At 46.0% G+C, this 24,666-nt stretch overlaps 1 protein-coding gene across 2 annotated transcripts in view; it reads right to left on the bottom strand.

Moving 5' to 3' along the window:
- The window catches only part of sh3kbp1 (SH3-domain kinase binding protein 1), a 442,493-nt gene that overhangs the window by 37,301 nt on the left and 380,526 nt on the right, over window positions 1-24,666 (bottom strand). For both annotated transcript variants that reach the window (XM_072514175.1, XM_072514176.1), the window contains one exon: window positions 19,233-19,324. In XM_072514175.1, coding sequence (XP_072370276.1) covers window positions 19,233-19,324 — 92 coding nt within the window. The remainder of the gene's footprint in view (window positions 1-19,232; window positions 19,325-24,666) is intronic.

The following is a 24,666-nucleotide window of genomic DNA, read 5'->3' as shown; positions in this document are numbered from 1 at the left end:
ATAGCCGTCGCACGTTGACATTCAATTGTCTCCCCTTTACGAACCCTGTCTGATCTTCGTGCACCACCCCTGGGACACAATCCTCTATCCTCCTTGTCAGCACTTTTGCCAACAACTTGGCGTCCACATTCAGGAGCGAGATAGGCCTATAAGACCCGCATTGCAGCGGGTCTTTATCTCGCTTCAGGATTAGTGATATCGTCGCCTCCGACATTGTCGGGGGTAGAGTCCCCCCTTCTCTGGCCTCGTTAAAGGTTCTTACCAGCAGCGGGGCCAACAGGTCCACGTATTTCCTGTAAAATTCCACCGGGAACCCGTCAGGTCCCAGGGCCTTCCCTGCCTGCATGTTCCCCAGCCCTTTGGTCACCTCGTCCACCCCAATTGGCGCCCCCAGGCCTGCCACCTCCTGCTCCTCCACCCTCGGGAACCTTAGTTGGTCCAAAAACTGCTGCATCCCCTCTTTTCCCTCCGGGGGTTGGGACCTATATAACCTCTCATAAAAGGTCTTAAACACCTCATTTACCTTCCCTGCTCTCCGCATCGTAGTTCCCGTTTCATCCCTAACTCCCCCCATTTCCCTCGCCGCTGTCCTCTTACGAAGCTGGTGGGCCAACAGGCGACTCGCCTTTTCCCCATATTCATATCTCATCCCCTGTGCCTTCCTCCACTGTGCCTCTGCCTTCCCTGTGGTCAGCAGGTCAAACTTCACCTGGAGTCTTCGCCTCTCCCTATATAGTCCTTCATCCGGGGCCTCCGCATATCTTTTATCCACACTCAAGATCTTCCCCAGTCATCTTTCCCTCTCTTTGGCCTCTGTTTTCCCCTTGTGAGCCCTGATGGAGATCAACTCTCCCCTGACCACCGCCTTCAGCGCTTCCCATACTACCCCCACTCGGATCTCCCCATCATCATTGGCCTCCAGGTACCTTTCGATACATCCCCGCACCCTTCCGCAGACTCCCTCATCCGCCAATAATCCCACATCCAGTCGCCAGAGTGGGCGCTGTTCCCTCTCCTCTCCTAGTTCCAGATCCACCCAATGTGGGGCATGGTCTGAAACAGCGATGGCCGAGTACTCCGTTCCTTCCACCCTCGAAATCAGTGACCTTCCCAGAACAAAGAAATCTATCCGGGAGTATACCTTATGGACATGGGAGAAAAAGGAGAACTCTTTGGCCAGCGGCCTGGCAAATCTCCACGGATCCACTCCCCCCATTTGGTCCATAAACCCCCTAAGCACCTTGGCCGCTGCCGGCCTTCTTCCGGTCCTGGATCTAGATCTATCTAACCCTGGGTCTAGCACGGTGCTGAAGTCGCCCCCCCCCCCCCCCCCCATTACCAGGTTTCCGACCTCCAGGTCCGGGATACGTCCCAGCATCCGCTTCATAAATCCCGCATCATCCCAGTTCGGGGCATATACGTTGACCAGCACGACCTCCATTCCCTGCAGTCTGCCACTCACCATCACATACCTGCCCCCGCTGTCCGCTACAATGTCCCTAGCCTCGAATGACACCCGTTTCCCCACCAACATGGCCACCCCTCTATTCTTTGCATCCAGACCTGAGTGGAACACCTGTCCCACCCATCCTTTCCTTAACCTAACCTGGTCCGCCACCTTCAGATGCGTCTCTTGAAGCATGGCCACGTCTGCCTTCAGTCCTTTTAAGTGCGCGAACACTCGGGCACTCTTAATCGGCCCATTTAGGCCTCTCACGTTCCACGTGATCAGCCGGACTGGGGGCCGGCCCACCCCCCTCCCCTGTCGACTAGCCATCACCCTCTCCGGGCCAGTCCCACGTCCCGGTCCCGCGCACCCACCCGTCCCCCAGGCAGCGCATTCCCGCCTCGACCACCTTTTCTCTTACCAGCTCCCTTTCGATCTCAGCAGCAGCAACGCAGTTGTCCCCCCTGCTAGATCCCCATCTAGCATGGTTACTCCCCCCATATTGCTTCCGAAAGTCAGCTGACTTCAACTGACCCCGGCTTCTCCCGCTCTCTCCTTGACCCCCCCCCCCCCACCCCCTCCCCCACCCCCCGTGTGAGGAACTCCCATCCTCCTTGCGCCCATCTTCCCGCCATCATCTCTCTGGCGCGGGGAAAAAAAAGAAGAAACCCCGCGCTTTCTAGAACCATCCCGTCCCTATGGCGCAGCTCCCCCTACAGCCCCGTTCCCATTCCCCATCCCCCGCCGGTGTCTCTTTTTCCCCCCCACCGGTGCCCACATTTCTCAGTGTGCCCCCCTCCCCAATTTACACCTCTATACATCAGCATTGTCGTTTCCCCTCCAACATCAGTCCCTCAGTTCTGGTCCAGTTTCTCTTTTTGAATGGAGGCCCGTGCTTCTTCCGACGTTTCAAAATAGTAATGTCTATCCTGGTGCGTGACCCATAATCGCGCCGGCTGCAACATCCCGAACTTTACTTTCTTCTTCTGCAGCACCTCCTTGGCTCGATTGAAACTCGCCCTCCTTCTCGCCACCTCCGCACTCCAGACCTGATACACTCGTATCACCGCATTCTCCCATCTGCTACTTCGTACCTTCTTGGCCCAGCTCAAAACAACCTCTCTGTCGTTGAAGCGGTGAAATCGCACGACCATCGCCCTAGGTGGTTCTCCAGTGCTTGGTCTCCTCGCAGGGACCCGGTGGGCCCCTTCCACTTCCAAGGGGCCCGAGGGGGCCTCAGCTCCCATTAGCGAACGTAGCATTGTGCTCGCATAAGCCCCGTCGTCAGCTCCTTCCACTCCCTCGGGGAGGTTCTTTCTCCTTGATCTATTTTCCAGGACTTCAATTCTTTCGATGCACTTCTTATGAAGCGCCTCGTGCGTCTGCATTTTGACCGCTAGGCCCAGGATCTCGTCCTCGTTGTCAGTTACCTTCTGCTCCACCACACGGAGCTCTATCTCCTGGGCCTTTTGTGTTTCTTTAAGCCCCTCAATTGCCTGTAACATCGGGGCCAGCACCTCCTTTTTTAGCAGCTCCACACACCGTCTTAAAAATTCATCCTGGTCCAGTCCCCATGTCGCCTGGGCTCCCTGCGACGCCACCTTGTTCCTTTCTTTCCTCTGCCGCTGCCCTCGAGGATCCTCCGTGATCTGGCCGCCGCCGCCGATCTTTTTCTTTCACACTGGGGGGGGACTCCCTGTTGCTTCACCCCCACACCGGGTTTCGGCGCAAAAATTTCCCGTTGGGGCTCTTAAAAGAGCCCGAAGGTCCGTCAAAGCTGGAGCCGCCGAAACGTGCGGCTTAGCTGGTCATCGCCGCAACCGGAAGTCTCGGTCCCATAACTCTTAATCATTGAAGCCCTTTCTCCTGCGCCAGGCCTCAAGCCACAGTGGTTCACCATTCTGACAATTTTCCAGCGATGTACATCACGGCAGCTGATCTGATATTACCTGTTTTGCATTCAAAGTTTAAATTCTCCTCCTATTTCAGTAACTAATTTATATTTGTTTTGAGATTAACTTTATTTAACTTAAATATACGTTGATAGGAAAATTTATCCTTCGTCAAATGATAGAAAGGTTCATAATGTGCAGTTTAAGAACATATTTCACATGTTTAATATGATCTGACATCTCAGTTATAAATTTCTTCATCACAGCAGGGAAACGGGTGCTAAGACTCAAGTTAAGGAGTGTTATTTGGCTGCCAATTTGCCTCCAGCCCGCCATAGCCAATAATCTGCTAATAGTCACATACGAAGATCAATTTAAGCAAGGGTGGCATCTAGTGTTTGGTTAATTATTCCCCAGCAAGGAATCAATACTTTCCAGAGAGAGGCGGTGCAGAGAACCGGGGGGTGGGGGGGGCAACAAAAAGCTGGAAAATATATCCTTGAGGGGAAATATTTTATCTCATCAGGTGAAACACAGGTTTCCTGTTTAGTAATAACCACATGCATGTGGTCTGACCCCACATAGCACCACTGAGCTAATAAGGATCAGCACCCTTTTTGGTATGAGTTTTGATCCCAGCATTCAAAATTGCAATTCAACTTGCCAGAGTTGCAGACGGGAGCGGAGGCAGATGCTTTAGCCTTCGCCTCATTGATCACTCACAAATGGGTCCTGTTGGGGTGGAGGTCAGCTTCTCCACCCTGTGCCTCAGCATGGATGGGGGATCTAATGGAATTCTTGTATATGGAAAAGGTGAAATTTGCTGAGAGTGGAGATGTCTGAGGAGTTGAACAAGAGACATGGATCTGTTTGTATTGTATTTCGGGGAGCTGGTTTCCGCCAACTGCTAGGGAGAGGGGTGGGAGGAGGGGGATGTCCGGGATTGTTTTGGGGTTGGTATTATTTTGTAAATGTTATCTGTTTAATTGTTAAAATGTTAAAATTTGAATGAAATATATATATTTTTTAAAATTGTAATTAAAAAACACAGTAACCAAGATTAGTCTTTTGAATTGCACTGGAACGGAGATTGACATTCAGTACTGGGAGAATGCTGATGGTTGCCATGGACTGAGATACAATTACTACGTCACCCTTCTTGCGGTACATGACTCATGGGTCTCGGAGTCTGCAAAATGGAGAATCCTTCTGTTACTTTCAATTTTTTCTTGGTATTTCTGCCAATGGGGAACGCACAGTTTAGTTTAAAAGTACACTCGCTCTTCAATTGTATTGGCCTTTAACTAAAGAATTTGAAATAAATGAAAAAAAAAAGCAACCAAACTTCAGAGAAGGTTAGAAAAATAATTGATTTTCCTTTTAAATATCAAAAGAAACAAAGGTGAAATAATGCCTAAAAGATCAAAATATCCACAAAAATAACTGCACATTACTCTCGGCATTATAGCATCGGATTCGAACTAGAACTGATCTCGTACATCAAGGTATACTTTTGATAAGTATAATGTGATTGGAACAACTATTTTTGCAGAATATTTTATCTGACAAAGATCAAACCTGCAAAGACTGATGTGACCATTTGGATAAATTCGAACAATAAAACAATACACTACTTTAGAACCTGCCTTTCAGTGATTTGGAGCAATTAGAAAAGCTAAGATCATTCTTCTAGCAGAAAGGTTACAAGGAGATCAGACAAGAAGTATTAAAAGTTATGAGGGACCTTGATAGAACAAATAAAGATAAACTTTTCCCCTGACAAGGAGGTCAGTAACTGAAGGTCGCAGCTTTAAAATATGCAGTAGAGGTGAATTGAGATTCCGCCCCGAACACCACCCCTCCACCCCTCCCAACCCCATTGAACTCACAAAATTGAGAAGTTCAATAAACCTGAAAGAATGGTGGAAGCAGATTCCATAGGAACTTCCAATAAACAACTGAATAGGTATTTGAAAAGGATTAATTTTCAGGGTGATGGGAGAAAAACAAGGTTGTGGGACTAAATTAGACAGTTATTTCAAAAAGCAAGCAGAGGCATGGTAGGTAGAATGACCTCCTTTGATGCAGTTAAAATTCTGATTCATGTTGACATTTTGGTGGGCTTTATAAGCTAAAGGAAGTTCTTTTCCCCAAATGTTACAATACTATTATCCTGTCATGGGGCATTAAAAAGAGTCCGTTCTGGGCGGGAATCAAGGCAGTGCCGGGAACGACCCCACTACCAACGCCACTGTTTTATTTCGGGCCTCCGACGAGCAGAGATCCTCAGTGCAGGAAGAGATCCCTTGACTCCCCCCTCCCCTATGTGATCCCTGGACCTCCCAACTCATCTGCTGGGAGGTCCTCGAGCCCCCTGCATGCCACCTCACACGGGCAGGGCACCCCCGTGTCTGATCCCCAGCGAGGGCCCGATCCCATGGGATTGCCAGCCAGGGTGCCAGGCTGGCAGTGCCATGGTGCCCAGGTGGCATCAACAGTGTCAGAGTGCCACTTGGCCCAGATACCAGCCACCCAGGGGTGCCTGATCGCCTGAGAGACCGCCCTCCCCACCAAGTGACAGTACACCTGGCCCCGGTTTGTGCGCACCAGTACTAATTGGCGCCCGGCTGGGATCTACCTGGCAAGGCGGGTAGATCCCGAGAACCGGTTCAATCTAGCAAAGGCAGATTAAGTGAATTTTCAAAGTCACTTAACTCTGCGAGACTGGTTCCTGCCCACGTTCTCACAAAGCCGTAATGATCGTCGGGAATCCCGGGAGAGGTGGGACACAGCAGGTAAATCATGCCCATAGTACACCAATGGCAATGCAAAGACAATGATAGCCTTAATATTCAAACAAGTTAATCCATGCAAGTTGTCTGCATAAATTTAAAACTGGAAAGCCTCTGCATGTAAAATGTTTAAAACACATTACTTTTGTAGATGTGATATATGTACATTTTACATTTGTGTGTGTGTTATCTTATCTATTCTGTCTTAGGTAAGGAAAGCTATTGAGTGTGCCCAGGACTAATCAAAGGAGGTTTTTGGACTCAAATTGTGGAGTATAAAGGACGAAAGAGTAAAAAGCTGTTACCTCTTTGCATGTGTAATGAGGCCTTACCTGGTGGGTTTTAGTTTACAGGTAAAGAGAGTAGATTTGAAATTTAAATTTGGCATTAAGTGTTGAAATTGCTGGGTAATTATTACATTTCAAAAGAGGGGCAGCACAGTGGCGCAGTGATTAGCATTGCTGCCTCACGGCGCCGAGGTCCCAGGTTCGATCCCGGCTCGTCCGTGTGGAGTTTGCGCATTCTCCCTGTGTTTGCGTGGGTTTCGCCCCCACAAACCAAAGATGTGAAGGTTAGGTGAATTGGCCACCTAATTGGAAAAAAATAATTGGGTACTCTAAACTTATATTAAAAAAAATTTAAAAACATTTCAAAAGTGGTTCAAAAGGTGACAAGGAACATTTCATAGATTTCATAATTTCCTAGAATTTACAGTGCAAGAGACCATTCAGCCCATCGAGCCTACACCAGCCCCTGAAAGAGCACCCTACCTAAGCCCACACCTCAACCCTATCCCTGTAATCCAGCAATCCCACCTGACCTTCTGGTCACTACAGAGTAATTTAGCATGACCAATCCACCCAACCTGCACATCTTTGGATATTTGCATCTTACAGGAGGGTCATGAGCAAAAAGGGACATACATTTTAAATTCATTAATCTAAAATAGAGGTGATAGAGAAAGATCTTACTATTTGGGGAACCTAAATTTAAAGGGATTTGTGAAGGCAATGGAACACAAACATGAAAGGGCGAAAAGAAAACCTGTTTTCAACTGTAGCAGTGGAGTATACTGAAAATTTGTGAATTGAGAAAGCAACTTGTGAAGCAGTTTGTTTGAATCTGTTTGGATCTGGGAAGCCGGAAAATGTAGTTCCGTTTGCAGTGGAAGGCTTGATTTGGTAACATTTCCTGCATTTTTCAATTAAGAATCTACAAGGGCTGTTGCCAAAAAGTTTGTTCCATTGTGTACCTTTTGGTAAGGCATTTTTGGGGGTTATCTTGTAAGATCTTTTCTAACTGTGTACTTTTTATCTTGTGTGTTTATGTTTTATCTTTTTTTTAAAAATAAACATTTTGATTTTTTCAAATTTTAGAAGTTATCACGGAAGTTCTGTGCATTTGAGTTCAGTAGCTGTCCCTCCACGCTTCTATAATACAAAAAACAGATTACGATCAGCCGAGACAGATTTCCATCCGAGACCTGGCTTGCTCAGCATTAACAACAGTTGCGTTCGTAACATAGATTACCTACTGATTTAGCAAGCATTCAACAAATGTACTTTTGATGGAAAGCACACACACTTGGAGATTGCTGCAGTATGTTGGCATACTGAACAAATTCACTAGAAAAACAATATACCAAATAGTCATCTTCAGAATTAACCGGAGATTGCATGTAAACAAAAATCTGTTTAGCTGTTTATTCAATGCTTGGTGGACAATAGGAGCGGTATGGTGTCACAGTGATTAGCACTTCTGCCTGACAGCACCAGGGACCCAGATTCAATTCCGGCCTTGGGTCACTGTCTTTGTGGAAATTTGCACTTTCTCTCCGTGTCTGCGTGGGTTTCCTCTGGGTACTCCGGCGTCCTGCCACAGTCCAAAGAAGTACAGGTCAAGTGGATTGGTCATGCTAAATTGCCCCTTCGTGTCACAAAGATGTGCAGGTTGGTTGGGGTTATGGGTTTACGGGGAGTGGGGCCTAGGTAGGGTGTTCTTTCAGAGGGTCGGTGCAGACGCGATGGGTCGAATAGCCTCCTTCTGCACTGTAGGGTTTCTATGGTTAACTGTAATGGCTTGAATATATTATAACTTTTAGAAACAAAGATGAGTATTTGGTTGACAATATGGGTGACAGGGAACAAGACAGATTTAAATTCATACTTGCTTACACATAATTTCACAAAATATATTATACTGCATTTTCCAAATATCTCTAATGTTGCTTGAAATATGGATTGTAGCTGATTAATGACTGTAAAATAGTTGTATTTTACTTAACCAAGAGATTATATGGAAAGGTTATATCGCAGAAGAAAACCAGAGCAGATCAACACTCAACTAGAATACACCAACAAGCAAGCAGTATGGTAGAGGGGGCAAGAAAAGCTGGGGTCAGGTTCTACTGGAAAGATTATAAAGCAGTAGAGAGGTGATTCAGCCCACACAAGACTATGGCAATAAGCAATTATTGGCAGATCATGTACACATTTAAAATAAGCTTTACTTAGATATTTCATTTGTGTTTTGCACATTTTCTTTGAATATCAAAACAAATCTATTTTATTCCCTCACCAATTTTCCTTTCCCCCCAAAAAAATCAACCCCTTGCTTTGACACAGAGCCACGGGCTCTGCACCCACCACTCATATCTCCCAGAGCTGCTGTTATTCAGTGGAATAGGGCGCACGGTAGCACAGTGGTTAGCACTGTTGCTTCACAACGCAAGGGTCCCAGATTCGATTCCCAGCTTGGGTCATTGTCTGTGTCCGGAGTCTGCATCTTCTCCCAGTGTCTGTGGGTGTCTCCTCCGGGTGCTCCGGTTTCCTTCCACAAGTCCCGAAAGACGAGCTGTTAGATAATTTGGACATTCTGAATTCTCCCTCCGTGTACCCAAACAGACGCCGAATGTGGCGACTAGGGGATTTTCACAGTAACTTCATTTCAGTGTTAATGTAATCTTACTTTGACAACAAAGATTATTATTATTAAGAATTGATAATCAGGAATTTGGACCATAGGAAAGCATCATTTTTTAACTCTTGCCACTCTCAATGGATGTCCACTCGCTGAACAGAGATTAAGAGCAGAAATGTTGGTCGAGTTCCTTTTTTCAACCCCAACCGAAGACCTGAAAGTAATTGTAGTGTTTTCCCACTGCTCCAGCTGAGGGCAGGTAACTCATCATGGAATGAATATGGAATCTGATATCATCCTGACCTGTATGGTAGAACTTGGTGAACTTGCACAAGTCATTGGGGAAAGCATTACAAATTACTCTCACTTAAGTTGTGCAATCAAGCCCCACTCACGAGGCTTGGGCACAAAATCTATGCTGACATTCCTAATAATAATGAAGTGCTGCACTGTTGAGGTTAATGGGTGTGATTCTCACAAAAAATTTCTAAGTTCATTTGTGGCAGGTTTTTCAGGGACCGGCGAGTTCCCTACTGCTATTCATTGACACTTGGTCACTTTTTTGGGCCCTGGGGAGTTTCTCACCAGTTTAGCCCATACTTCGAATGAACACAGAGATCAGGCAGCCATTTTGAATGGGTACCCCGATTTCTTTTTTTTTAATTTAGAGAATCCAATTCTTTTTTTTCCCCAATTAAGGGGCAATTTAGCGTGGCCAATTCACCTACCTGCACATCTTTTTGGGATGTGGGTGCGAGACCCATACAGACACGGGGAGAATGTGCAAACTCCACACGGACAGTGACCTGGGGCCTTGATCGAACCCGGGTTCTCGGTGCCATGAGGCAGCAGTGCTAACCACTGCACCGTGCTGCCCTGGGTCCCTCGCACATCCCCACCCATGGGGAATATCACCCCCCCACACACACGGACACTTCCCCCCCCCCCCAAAGTGAGGACAGCCTGCTATGGGGTCCCTGCGGGCCCCCCCTCTTCAGGCCTCCCCCAAGCCCCCTTCCAGCACCCCTCTCGCTTCCCCAACCATCACCCCCAACTTCCTGGAGGGCCCTACGTACCTGCCCTGCACACCCCCACCCTTCAAACCCACCCTCCACCCTCCTTTCATGGGCATGGCCCCCTTCAGGCCCTGACCCTGGGCAGTGCCACAATGGCACCGGGCATCCTGGCACTGGCACCAGGCAGTGCTCCGGCCAGCTTGGCAGTGCCACGCAGGCACCTTAGTAGTGCCAGGGTGGCAGTGTCAAGGTGTCCAGATTCCTGGGGTGGGCCAGGGAGCCATCCTGAACTGACCCTGACCACCGATGGCCCAGGAGACCCCCCAGGTGCCGTTCTGCCTGGTCCACGTTTGGGTGGACCAGTGCTGAACAGCACCCGGCTGCAGCCTCCCTGGGGAGGTCAGACAATCGAGGGAGGCTGGTGGATATCGAGCAGGTAGGTTTTGGTAGGTTTAACACCTACTTCCGGGATCACCGTTTGGTCCCGCCCCATTTGGGTGGCTTCTGACTCCGACGTCTGGTGGGACTTGGGTAAATCCCATGAGGCACGGAGGCTGCCGAGAGGCCGACTGGAGGGCTCTCCCAGGATATTCCGGCCTTGTTATGCTTTCGTTTGAGCGCAACACAGCAAGAGAATAGCGCCAATGTCTTTCAGGTGGAAGATTAAGCACTGGCCCCACGGGCGCCCTCAAGTGAATGCAGAAGGAACAATGGCACCTTCTTCCAGTTGGAGAATGCAGTCCTGACAGATATTTATCCCTCAACCAATGTCACTAAAACAAATTGTTTGGATGTCATCACATTGCTGTTTGGGGGAATGTTGCTGTGAAAAGTAGCTGCTGCGCTTTTTACATTATAACATTAACTTAATTGGCCTTTTGGTGCTTTCTGATAGCCTGCTGTCGTGAAAAGCGCAATATAAATGAAAGTCTTTCTTTCCACAAGGTAAGGGAAGAAAATGGCATGATTATTCAAACTAAAGAAAATAGACAATAAAAAGATTTAGTCCCATTGTGAGAGAAAATAGTCAATCATACTTGTTTATTCCAATTTCAAACATCTGTAAGTGGCATAACTGCACTTTTTAGACCGATTCTTAATTTGACACAAAATGTGTACTGAGATCTGCTTAGAAGTTGTACTTTGCTTATTGCATAATCTAACTGCAATAAATGAAAAGCAAGGAGCAGAGATAACTCAGAGCTCTAGTGACTGTCAAGAGAAAGTCAGTCTTACCCTCAAAGGGCATGGAAGTGGAGTTACCCATGGTAAATAGAAGTGAGAGTTAAAAGGCTTTACAAGGAGTGATGGGAAAGGAAAAGAAAGTCATCACAAGAAAGGAATGTCTGAAAATAATGAGAACAGAACAGAAAGTTACTGAAGCAGTTTTCACATTTTATTGTTTTTGCTAAATCATTAAAAAACTATACTTACATTATTAAGCATAATAATTTAATAACTCAAAACTATTTACAGAACAAAGTGGACAGGTGTCTGTAACCATCAATATGCCCAGTTATATTTTTTAAAAATCAAGTTTGTACATGGTGGTTTGGTTGTGCGGACTCGCATCCCATTTGAGCCATAATGAACAAAGTGTCCTCTTATAGGTGTACATGTGCTATATGTTGACTTACAACTGTGGAATCACAAATTTTCAAACATCAGCCAAGAAATTGAAATCTTAAAATTTAATGTTATAAAACTGTAGCATGAAGACAATATTTAATGGATTATATTACAATTGTTCTGAATGTGGTTACTAATCCAACCTCCTGGCCCTGCATGTCCCAAGAAAGATTTGATGAAATAAAACTGATATTAATTTGTCCCAGTTTTAACATTTTCCTTTATAAGGAGAGATGAGGAATGCATTCCCAGAGCTTTGAATTTATATAATTCCTAAACCCCCCCCCACCCCCACCTCCACAATAAAGTCTATTCTAACTCCCTTCCTTAGATGCCCACCATTCACCAACTCTGCAAATCATGCAAGTAACATGTTCAACGGTTCAGATTTGCAAGCCAAGCACAAAACTGTGCACAAGCTGGTCAAGATTATCTCCAAATTTTCTTTTAATTTGAGATTGTCTCGTTGAAATTAAAACTTGAAAGTAGAAACTGGCAACTGGAGAGAAGACTCAATTTCCTTCTACTTAGGTCCACACAGAGACCAGAGAAGCTTCAATTGTTTTCTTTGAAGCATGGAAGATTTAAGGAGGGATTCAATATAGAGGTATTCAACATTATGAAGGATTTGCATAGAAACTGTTTCCACTGGCATGAGGGTCAGTAACCAAAGGACACAGATTTAAATAATTGGCAAGAGGGTCAAAGGGAAAATGAAGATAAATTATCTTATGCAGTGAATTGTTATGATCTCATGTGTATCATCTGAAAGGATGATGGAAGGAGATTCAATAGTAACCTTCAAAAGGAATAATTTCCTTGAAAAGGACCAATTTGTAGTTTTATGGGGAAATAACAGGAGAGTGAGATTAATTAGATAGCTCTTTCAAAGAGTAGGTAAAGGCACAATGGGACAATTGGCCTTCATCTGTGCTGTAAGATGCTCGGATTCTATTCTGAGAGAGTTGGGGACCGAGCGTGGTCATGGACGGAGAGAGGGGCCATCTTGGATGGGCCCGATTTAGGGTGATATTAGAGGAGGCAAGGCCGGAGGGGGACAGAGACATAAGCCTCTGGTAAGAATTGTAACGTGGGACGTCTGGGGGTTAATGGGCCGATTAAGAGGTCACGGGTTTTTTGCACACCTGAGAGTTTGAAGGTGGAGGTGATCTTTTTACAGGAGTTACACCTCTGGGTGAAGGACCAGGTTAGGTTGAGGAAGGGATGGGTGGGACAAGTATTTCACTCGGGGTTTGACTCAAAGTCGCGGGGGGGGGGGGGGGGGGGAAGCATTTTGTTGAACAAAAGAACGGGGTTTGTGGGGGCCAGGGAAGCGCGAGACCCAGGGGGAAGTTATGTGATAGTGAGTGGGGTGATTGAGGGGGCGCCAGTGGTGCTAGTCAACGTATATGTGCCAAATTGGGATGATGTGGGGTTTGTGAGGCATTTGTTGGGAGCGAAACCAGACCTGGATACGCACCAATTGATCATAGGTGGAGATTTTAACTGTGTGATGGAGCCGAGGTTGGACTGGTCGAGCCCCAAGTCAATGGGAAGGGTAAGGACGGCGAAGGAGTTAGGAGGGCTTATGGAACGGATGGGAATAGTTGATCCGTGGAGGTTTAGGAACCCGGGTGGAGGGAGTACTCCTCCTTCTCACACATGTATAAGATGTACTCGAGAATTGATTTCTTTGTGGTGAGCCGAGCGGTGTTGTTGAGGCTGGTGGGGGGAGTGTATGCAGGGATTGTGATATCTGATCATGCACTGCATTGGCTGGTGGTGAGGCCTAAGTGCGGGGCAGGCGCAGAGGCCAGGATGGAGGCTAGATTCGGGTCTGTTGGTGGATAAGGGGTTTTGTGAAAGGGTAAGGTTGGCGATCGGGGAGTACGTGGAGATTAATCAGAACGGGGATGTGTGAGGGGCCACGTTCTGGGAGGCGTTGAAGGCAGTGGTCTGAGAGGAGATTATCTCATTCAAAGCGCACAGGGATAGGAGGAGGAATGTGGACGGTTGTTGGCTGAGAGATGAGGTGGACAGGAGATACATGGAGGCCCCCACTACAGAGTTGTTTGTGGAGATCAAGAGGTTGCAGGAGCAATTCGATAGGTTGATGACGGGAAGGGCGGTGGGGCAGCTACGGAGGGCAAGGGTGGTACAAAATGAATATGGGGAGAAGGCGGGCTGTATGCTGGCCCACCAGTTGAGGAGGCAGGCTGCGTCCAGGGGAATTTTAAAGGTGCAAACAGAGAAGGGGGAGGTAGTGTCGGAGCCAGCGAAGATAAATGAAGTGTTCAGGGGGTACTACGAGAAGCTGTACAGGGTGGAGCCAGGTGGAGAGGAAGGGGATATGAGACGGTTCCTAGATGGAGTTTCCAAGGTTGGAGGAAGAGAGGAGGCAGACATTGAAAGAGCCGCTGAAGCTGAGGGAGATGATTGACAGCATTAGAGGGATGAAGCCGGGAAGGGCTCCAGGGCTGGACGACTATTCGGCGGAGCTTTATAAGGCATTCGCGACAGAGGTGGCACCACATTTGTTGGGAATGTTTAGTGAGGTGTTGGAGAAGTTGGAGCTACCAGAGACACTGACAAAGGTTTCGATCACGCTAATCCGGAAGAAGGGGATGGATCCGTTGGGAGTGTGGGTCGTATAGGCCCATTTCTTTGTTGAACAGAGACATGAAAGTGCTGGCTAAGTTTGTGGCGGAGAGGATGGAGGGATGCATGCCAGGGTGGTTGCTGAGGATCAAACGGGTTTCGTAAAGGGTAAGCAGCTCTCCAATAATATTAGGAGGCTATAGATTGCGGTTATGGCTCCGTCATTGGGGTAGGTGCCTGAGGTCAATGTTTCTATGGATGCAGAGAAGGCTTTTGGTCGGGTGGAGTGGAGGTATTTATTTGCGATCTTGGGTAGGGTTGGGTTTGGTCCGAAGTTTGTGGCATGGTGCACTTGTATGTAGCCCTGGTGGCAAGCGTATATACAAATGGTATGAGTTCATGGCATTTTGGGCTGCATAGGGGAACGGGTCAGGGGTGTACGCTGTCGCCGTTGTTGTTTGCGCTGGTGATTGAGCCCTTGGCAGTGGCCCTTAGGGGTCTGTGGAATGGCAAGGGATCGTGAGGCGGAGCAAGAAGCACGGGCGTCATTGTAGGTGGACGACCTGTTGTTGTTTGTTTCAAACCTGCTGGAGAGTACGGGTAGGATCATGGGAATATTGGAGAGGTTTGGGGCCTCCTCTGGGTAAAAGTTAAATGTCGGGAAGAGCAAGGTGTCTTTCCAGTGAATGTGGCGGGGCAGGAGGCGCGCTTGGGAATGTTGTTCATTTAAGATAGCTGGGGAAAGGTTCAGGTACTTGCGGATTCAGGTGACGAGGGAATGGCCTATGATGCACAGGCGGAATTTGACAATGTTGGCGGAAGAGATTAGGGGGGGATTTTAAGAGATGGGACACATTACACCTGACACTGGCAGGGTGGGTGCAGGTTGTAAAAATGAACGTGCTGAAGGTTCCTGTTCGTTTCCCAGACTCTCCCAATTTTCATCCCGACAGCCTACTTCTGGAAATTGGAGACTGTGATTTCGGAGTTTATATGGGCAGGGAAGGTGCCGAGGGTAAAGAGGGCCCTGTTACAGAGGCAGAAAGGGAGGTTGACGCTCCCGAACCTGCTGCACGACTATTGGGCAGCGAATGTGAAGCGATGGTTGGGGAGGGGAGGGGGGGGGGGGGAGACAGAGTGGGTCAAGTTGGAAGAAGGGTCCTGTAGTTAATCCAGTCTGAGATCTGGTGACAGCTCCACTGCCACTAGCTCCGCAAAAGTATTTCTTCAACCAGAAGGTGGGGAATCTGCGGAACTCATTGCCACAGAAGGTTGTGGAGGCCAAGTCGTTGAGTGTCTTTGAGACAATCGAGACTTGATTAATAAGGGGATCAGGGGTTATGGGGAGAAGGCAGGAGAATGGGGATGAGAAAAATATCAACCATGATCAAATTGCGGAGCTGACCCGATGGGCCGAATGGCCTAATTCTGCTCCTATATTTTTATGGTCTTATACGGGGAGCCCAGTGGTACAGTTGACGATTAGGGTGCGAAATCAGCTGCGGCGACACTAAGTTGGAGGGGATGTCGATGTTGACACCACTGTGTGGGAACCACAGGTTTAAGCCGGGGGAGATGGATGGATGAATGGGAAGTGGAGGGAGATGGTACTGGTGAGGGTGAGGCACTTGTATCTGGAAGGGTAGTTTGCAGGTCTGGATGAGTTGCAGCAGAGGTTTGAATTGCCGAGGGGGAGTGAATTTAGATATATGTGGGCGAGGGACTTTGCTTGAAATGAGTGGAGGATGTTTCCCAGGTTGTCGGGTTACACCCTATTGGAGCAACTGCTGCTCCCGGATGAGAGGTAGAATAGGAGACACATATGGATGGTTGGGGGAGCGGGGAAGGGGTGCAAGTGGTGAGGTTTAAGAACAAATGGGAGGAGAAGTTGATGGGGGAAATAGGCTTTGGACTGTGGTGCGAGATGATGCGTAGGGTGAATTCCACCTCCTCCTGCACGAAGATGAGCTTGATTCAGTTCAAGGCGGGGACAGAGCACATATGGCCTGGGTGAGGAGGAATGGGTTCTTTCAAGGGGTGGCCGATGAGTGCGAGAAGTGTGGCGAAGGCCGGCAAATCATGCGCACATGTTCTGGGGTTGCGAGAAGCTGGAGAGTTACTGGGAGGCGGTGTTTGGGACATTATCTAAAATTGTGGGGGTGGTGGTCAGGTTGGACCAAATGGTGGTGATCTTTGGGGTATCAGAAATGCCGGAGCTGCTGGAGGGGAAGGGGGCTGATGTTGTAGCCTTCGCCTCTCTAATTGCCCGATGAAGGATCTTGCTGAATTGGAGGTAAAATACGCCACCAAGGGTGGCGGCCTGGCTGGAGGACCTGCATGACTTTCTTCGGTTGGAAAAGATCAAATTTGAATTGAACGGGTAAGCGGAGGGCATCGAAACATGATGGGGGTTGCTCATGAAAATGTTTGAAGAACTGTTCGCCACTGGGGGAGGGAAGAAGGGGAGGATAGGGGTAAAGGGGGAAAAATTGTACAAACTGTTGACTGTGAAGTTGTGGAGTGTGTTCTATGTGTTACTGTTTTTTACACATTTGAAATAAAATACATTTAAAAAAAAAAGGATTCTATGCTGTGTTCCTAAACATGCTAAAAGGTTTTAACAAAAAGTACCTTTGAAATACTGAAACACACAATATGTTTGCACAGTATGTTCCTTAAAGAGTTAATTCGAAGCCTACCATCATTGGTCCACTGTAGTAATATATTGCTATAATAGACCTTGGGCGAAATTCTCCCCCAACGGCGGGATGCCCGCCGACTGGCGCCAAAGCTGGCGCAAATCAGACGGGCATCGCGCCGGCAAAAAGGTGCGGAAGTCTCCGCATCTTTGGCGGCCTAGCCCCAACATTGAGGGGCTAGGCCGACGCCGGAGGGATTTCCGCCCCGCCAGCTGGCGGAAATGGCGTTTGTTGCCCCGCCAGCTGGCGCGGAAATGCGGCGCATGCGCGGGAGCGTCAGCGGCCGCTGTCAGTTTCCCCGCGCATGCGCGCGAGCGTCAGCGGCCGCCGAAAGTTTCCCGCGCATGCGCAGTGGGGAGAGTCTCTTCCGCCTCCGCCATGGTGGAGGCCGTAGCGGAGGCGGAAGGGAAAGAGTGCCCCCACGGCACAGGCCCGCCCGCGGATCGGTGGGCCCCGATCGCGGGCCAGGCCACTGTGGGGGCACCCCCCGGGGTCAGATCGCCCCGCGCCCCCCCCCAGGACCCCGGAGCCCGCCCACGCTGCCTGGTCCCGCCGGTAAATACCAGGTTTGATTTACGTCGGCGGGACAGGCAGTTTCTGGGCGGGACTTCGGCCCATCCGGGCCGGAGAATCCAGCGGGGGGTCCCGCCAACCGGCGCGGCCCGATTCCCGCCCCCGCCCAATCTCCGGGAGCGGAGACTTCGGCGGGGGCGGGGGCGGGATTCACGGCGGCCAACGGCCATTCTCCGACCCGGCGGGGGGTCGGAGAATGACGCCCCTTGTATGCGTTTTATATACTATACTGAAATAAAACATTTGCACAAAGTCCCACATCCCATTTAGAGAACAAGTAATTGTATATTTCAAGTTAACTCATTCTTCTCCTTACTGAGAACTGAATGAGTAGCACTGTGCATGCAAGTTTTATCCTGAACTATAGAGTCCTTACCATTTTGTGAAATTATTGCATTTATTTCTCTGTAGCTCACACAGATTAAAACAGTATCCACTTCAAGTACAACCTAATGTTATATACAAATTAGGCAAACTATTAATTTTACTCACTGTTTGTTGTACTTAAACTGATGTATCCTCATACTGCTTTCATGCAGCAAAGAATGCAACTAATCTACGTTAAGAACATAGCAATAAAACTTGGGCATTTATAAACTAAGATTTTAATAGTCGTATTAACCAACCCAGTTGTAAATATTGTTTTGATGACATTTATACCTTATTTTTAAAACTAAATATAGAGTACCCAATTCTGTTTTTTTTCCAATTAAGGGGAAATTTAGCATGGCCAATCCAACTACCCTGCACATCTTTGGGTTTTGAGAGTGAGACCCACGCAAACATGGGGAGAATGTGTAAACTCCACACGGTCAATGACCCGGGGCCGGATCGAACTCGGGTCCTCAGCACGGTGAGGCAGCAGTGCTAACCACTGTGCCACCCAACATTACTTTTATAAGTACAATTACAATGAAAAATTGCATTATGCTGAAATTATCAAATTCGAATGCAAATTTTTAAAAAGTGAGCTCTGACCTCATACCTTTAACATTAAAAATGTATGCACAGAATGTCTAAAATTCAAACAAAATTCAACCCAAAAGATTTATAAAGAATCTCACACTGGTGCGGAAAGGTGAAATTATCACTAGTATCAAATGTCATATTATAAGAGTTCCTTGACCTCACCATCACCAGTGTGATATTCTAGTAACTCCAGAGTCTACAGCTTCTCCTACACTCGATGGTTTATGCACATTCCAGAACACTGCATACTGCACTCGTTGTTACCAGCCATTTTACAGATGTGAATTTAGGTTTGCGTGTGTAAAATAATTCCGTGGTCAGTAAATCTGCCAATCTCTCCCTCTCACACACACACGCACACAAAGTTAAAGTCCAAGTGATTATGTTGATACAAGTGAAATGCAAACTTGAGCTACTTGCTTTTCAGAAGAGGTTGGCTGTCACAAGCCATTCTTCACTGCGGAACCAATCTGCCTTAATAAATAAGCTTTCCAACTTTAACTTTTGTTATAGTATGTAATTACACTTCATTCATCCATTTGGAGAGAAGGTCAGTGATCAAACCACGTACTGTGTAATGGGTCCTTCTTACAGATCAATACGTTGGTGTGTGCTTTAATGCAGTATGCAACGTTACCATAATGCAGCTATTTATAGGCGATTAGGAACAGCAGCTGAATGAGGCAGTGACTTCTTACCAATGTCATTGGTCTTTTCCAAGGTCTCTCTCTCTGATGTGTTGAGAAATACAACAGGAATTCCTAATTCAGACTTTGGATCACTGTCAGACCTGCCCAAAAAAATAAAGCTGGCCATGTCAGCATTCATCTTCAGATTACAGAATAGGATCACAGAAAATGATAGTGCTTGAATTTAAACAGTTAAGCCTTTCTAAAACCTGCTTACAGTGATGAAAAATATGAGGTAGTAATATAGATTTTGAATTACAGAGTAATATTTGGTTGCTATTAACAGTGCATGTCTGAAGGAATATAATTCAATTAGAACACCTAAACATTACCACCAGTCAGTGGAATGGTCTAATTCTCTGCCCAACTGTACTAACTTTGCCTAATTGCCCATATTAAGAGGTCCAGATCGTTCCCTCTGCTCAACATGTGCTTGACTGATGGTCACATGCTATGCATTCTTCTGAAAGTCACCGGCCTGTGTACAGATCACAAAGAGCAGAAAGCATGTGCAAGTTATACCACTGTTAATTCTCCCAAAATCACATTGATATCATCACTTCATAAAAAATACATAAATGCACCTTTAACTCACTGTTGTTCAACATAAATCACTGACCAGCCACAATGGCTACTCTGTCATTGGCCAGAACTCTCCGCCCATTGGCATTCTCTTTTCCTGCCGCAGCGCACCTCCACCCGTGGGTTTCCCGGTGGCATGGGGTGGCTTCAATGGGAAATCCCATTGACAAGCGACAGGAAGACAAAATCACGCCGCTCGCGAATGGCGTGCCACCGAGAAATATGCGGCTGGGGAACGGGAGAATCCAGCCCATTATTTTAGCCACATGATCCAAGTCAAAACATTTTACCCTCACATAATACAGGCGAATGTACTTCTCATGTGTATATTTATTTATACATTTACCACCAGTGGCCAAGCAGGAAATGTATGGATAACTATCAATAACATACACACACTGCGTTTTGTCTCACCATTTGACCAACAAGCAGGAATGATGTGCATATACTCTGCAAATATGAGAATTTAGATCTCATGCCCCAGAAGAGAGAAATACAACTGGTTACTTCTGGGTACCCAATTAGCCACATAGGGTCGTTGGCTAATGTGTTTGATAACAACAAATTAGTTTCACACTCAAATATGAAAAACTATGAATCAAATTTGGGAAGAAAAATGTTAAATTACCTAGAATTAGATTTCAGGACAATTTTAGGTTTAATGTATGTGTGTGCACTGCTATATATAAATTATATGCAATAATATACCAACCTTATTGCAATAAGGAAGTCAAATATCACATTGCTAAGTTCTCCAAATAATGGGTAACATACAAGTAACTGAAAGGAGAAAAATAAAAAGGTATACCCCTCAACAAGAAGGCTGTTGTAGCCTACACTGCTTTATCTGGACATGGAATCTGTGAAGTGCAGAAGGAGGCCATTCGGTCTATCGAGTCTGCACCAACATCCGCAGCAGCACGCCACCTAGGCCCCCGCCCTATCCCCATAACCCCAACAAAACATTTGGGCACTAAGGGGCAATTTAGCATGGTCAATCTACCTAACCTGCACATTTTTGGACTGCTCAGAAGTTGGAGTTGGTCCTTAGAGAGGTAGCTTTTCTTCATCTTACTTGTGCTATCCATTCTCAACTCAAAAGTTGTTGAATATGAATAAAACTGCTTTTCCACAATTTCAATGTGGTTATATTACAATTTTGAGAAAAACAACTTTGAACTAACAAGAGTTAATGTGTGATGGTGTGCATAGCTCATGACTGCTTGAAGCTCATATACAGGATCCAAGTGAAAATATGGTCTATTTCCTTTATAAAATAAATTCAAAGTATCCAATTATTTTTTTCCCCCAATTAAGGGGCAATTTAGCATGGCCAATCCACCTATCCTGACATCTTTGGGTGGTGGGGGTGAGACCCACGCAGACACGGGGAGAATGTGCAAATTCCACACAGACAGTGAGCCAGGACCGGGATCGAACCCAGGTCCTCGGCGCCGTGAGTCAGCAGTGCTAAGCACTGCACCACCATGGTCTATTTCTTAATAAGAATGTCCTTCACTTCTATGGGCATGTCAGCACAACACTTAGCCCCCAAGTCCAAGATACAACTGTTCTCAGAGAAATTATAGTACCGAAGCAGTACAATACTGCTAGATTACTTTTGAATTTACATTGAGTTCAGAAACCCTGCACATATTTGTGCCTCCTTAGCTAGATCAAGCTAAACTACGCTACCTGCTCTCACTGTTTGTGATGTTCTCTGGACTCCTCAAGCGTATTGCAGCCTTGCAACACTCCCAGTCATCCATTTTTCTCTCTACAGCCTCAGCCATTTCCGCAGTCAATGTAACTTACTGATTAACTGTAGGAAAAATGGAATGATGTATAAATTATTTATGTAACTTCTTATCGACAAAAGTCAAAAGTGGTATCACATTTAGGCACTGATTACAGCAATCTGCAACAGTGAATGGCCTATTGCATTTTTCACAGAATTCAAGCTTTTGGCACATGTTGATGTGGAATGCTGGCCCAGTGAGTGTTTTGATGAAATATCCACCTGAAGCGTTAACTATTTCTCTCTACACACCTGCTGAGTGTTTCCAGCATTTTTCATTTTTATTACAGTGGCACTTAGCATGTTTTTAATGCAAGCAATATGTTACATGGATCAGTGAAAAAGGCTATACTGTACAACCACAGGAGTGATGTATTCTAATTTTTGCATTTGCCCAAAGTAGGTAAATTTACTCCTATACTTGGATTTTTCCACTTTTATTTTCTTCTTATACGGCTGTTCAATGATCATGGGTTATGGGTGCGACCATCCAACTTCAAGAGCATAGTTTTTCTTTTGATAGGTTTGTCCTGGAAAGGACAATCTGGTATGTTCTTTTGGGGGGGGAATTCAGCAATCATTTTAGATACCTTTGTTTCCTGAAAAATAAATGCATAAACCTAGGCACAGCTGGAGAAGCAAAATGCTGTCCACTGTCTGAGTAACTAAAACTATTCATTTAGAGACTTTGCAGATGTTCCATTGAATTTTTGTTGTCAAGGTGCTAATTGAATTGCAAAGCTGTAGGAGACCACAAATAATAATAATCTTTATTAGTGTCACAATTAGGCTAACATTAACACTGCAATGAAGTTACTGTGAAAATACCCTAGTCGCCACACTATGGTGCCTTTTCGGGTACACTGTGGGAGAATTCAGAATGTCCAATTCACCTAACAAGCACGTCTTTCGGGACTTGTGGGAGGAAACTGGAGCACGCGGAGGAAACCCACTCAGACACGGGGAGAACGTGCTGACACTGCACAGACAGTGACCCAAGCCGGGAATCAAACCCAGGTCCCTGGTGCTGTGAAGCAACAGTGCTAACCACTGTGCCATCGTGCCGCCATGTAGCATTGTCTATCTGTAAAAACGTCATGGCATGTTAACAACCCATCAAGTTAGATTATGTTCCTATTGTTCTGCAAAGGATGCAGATTATCATTTATATGCATTGCCTTTGGCTGTAAAATGGTACATAACAAAAAGAATTAAATGATATAAGCAAATAACATGAAAACTGTCAGATAATAAAATAGCTCATGAAACTTTAAATATAAGAACATAGAACATACAGTGCAGAAGGAGCATTTGGCCCATCGAGTCTGCACCGACCCACTGAAGCCCTCACTTCCACCCAATCCCCGTAACCCAATAACCTCTCCTATCCTTTTGGTCATTAAGGGCAATTTTATAATGGCCAATCCACCAAACCTGCACGTTTTTGGACTGTGAGAGGAAACCGGAGCACCCGAGGGAAACCCACGCAGACACTGGGAGAACGTGCAGACTCCGCACAGACAGTGACCCAGCGGGGAATCGAACCTGGGACCCTGGTGCTGTGAAGCCACAGTGCTACCATGCTGCACATAAATAACCCATTAATTGATTAACATCTGAAGCCCTTGGATTGATTAGTGCTTTAAAATTAAGGTCAAGTATAATTATTATGTCTATGTTTATGGTGGTACAGAGAATTCACAAGTACAGTAAGTGGATGGTTATCCAGTAGGTTAAGAAGGAGCAAGCGGCAGTGCAGGAATTCTCAGTGTGTGACACTCTCAAACTGGTGAGGGTGACAACACCTTGTGGGAGAGCACATCCTCAGTACTGTGGGACAAATGATTGCAAGCAAGGTGGACAAGTTTAGTTGTTTTTGGGACCTAATCAACGGAGGTATAGACAGGGGTCTCTGAGAATAGATTAAGTTAAAATAAAAGGATACAGCAAGTCTTGTGCAAATACATCAATAATAAAAAAGTAGTCAATTAGGGACCAAAATGAGATGTTCTTGCGGAGGTAAAAGGTATGACTAAATGAATACTTTGCATCTGTCTTCACTGGAGAAGAGAATGCAGCAGTAAAATGAGCCAGTAGTGATAATGGACAGGATAAAATTAACATTAGGAAATGAAAAGGTTGGCAGAGATCAAAATAGAAAAGTTACCGGTTATGGATGTATCCTAGAATACTGAAGGAAATAAGGGATACAACTGCAGAGGCTCTCTTTCAATTCTAATTCAGAATGGGTATTGTATCAGAGAACTGGAGGAATGCATTTTGCATTAAAAAAAGGAACTATAGGCCAGTTAACCCATCAATGGCAGGGAAACATTGAGACAACAGCCCAGGACAAAATTAATTGGCATTTACAAAAGTATGGGCTTATAAATTAAAGTCAGCATTGATTTGTCAGATTAACCTAATTAAGTTTTTGGATGAGATAACAGAGGTCTGACAAGGGCACCACAGTTGATGTGTGCATCGACTTTCAAAAGTTTATTGACAAATGTGAGCAAAGATAAAGTCCATGGTGGGGGTTGTGGTGGATGGTCCTCTTTCAGACTGGAGAAAAGTATTCAGGGAATTCATGTAAAGGGACCATAGCTCTCTTCAATTTCTATTAATGATCTGCACTTGGTGTAATTACAACGTTCACAGATGATAGAAAACTCAAGAAACATAGAAGCTCCATAAAAACAAGGAAAGTAACAGACAGACTGGTGAAATGGGCAGACGCATGGAAATCAGATTTAATACAGAAGTATGTATTGATACATTTTGCGAGGTAGAATGAAAAAAGGCAATATAAAAGAAATTAATAAATTTTAAAGTGACTATAGTGACAGATTTGAAGGTACATGTATTCAGATTTTTAAAGATGGAAGTTGGTAAATCTTTTAAAAGAACATACAAGGTCCTTGACTTTATTAATAGATATATACAGTGCAAAAAGAATTGGCTAAATACTTGAAGGAGGAAAAAATGCAGGAATATCGAGAAAGAACGGAAGAGCGGGAGTAACTGCATTGTTTCTTTAAAAGAGTCGGCTCAGACTCGATT

Source organism: Scyliorhinus torazame, chromosome 8 (genome assembly GCF_047496885.1).
Source record: "Scyliorhinus torazame isolate Kashiwa2021f chromosome 8, sScyTor2.1, whole genome shotgun sequence".
NCBI classification, from domain to species: Eukaryota; Metazoa; Chordata; class Chondrichthyes; order Carcharhiniformes; family Scyliorhinidae; genus Scyliorhinus; species Scyliorhinus torazame.
Note: the sequence above shows the minus strand (reverse complement) of the source record. Positions and strands in the feature narration are given on the sequence as shown.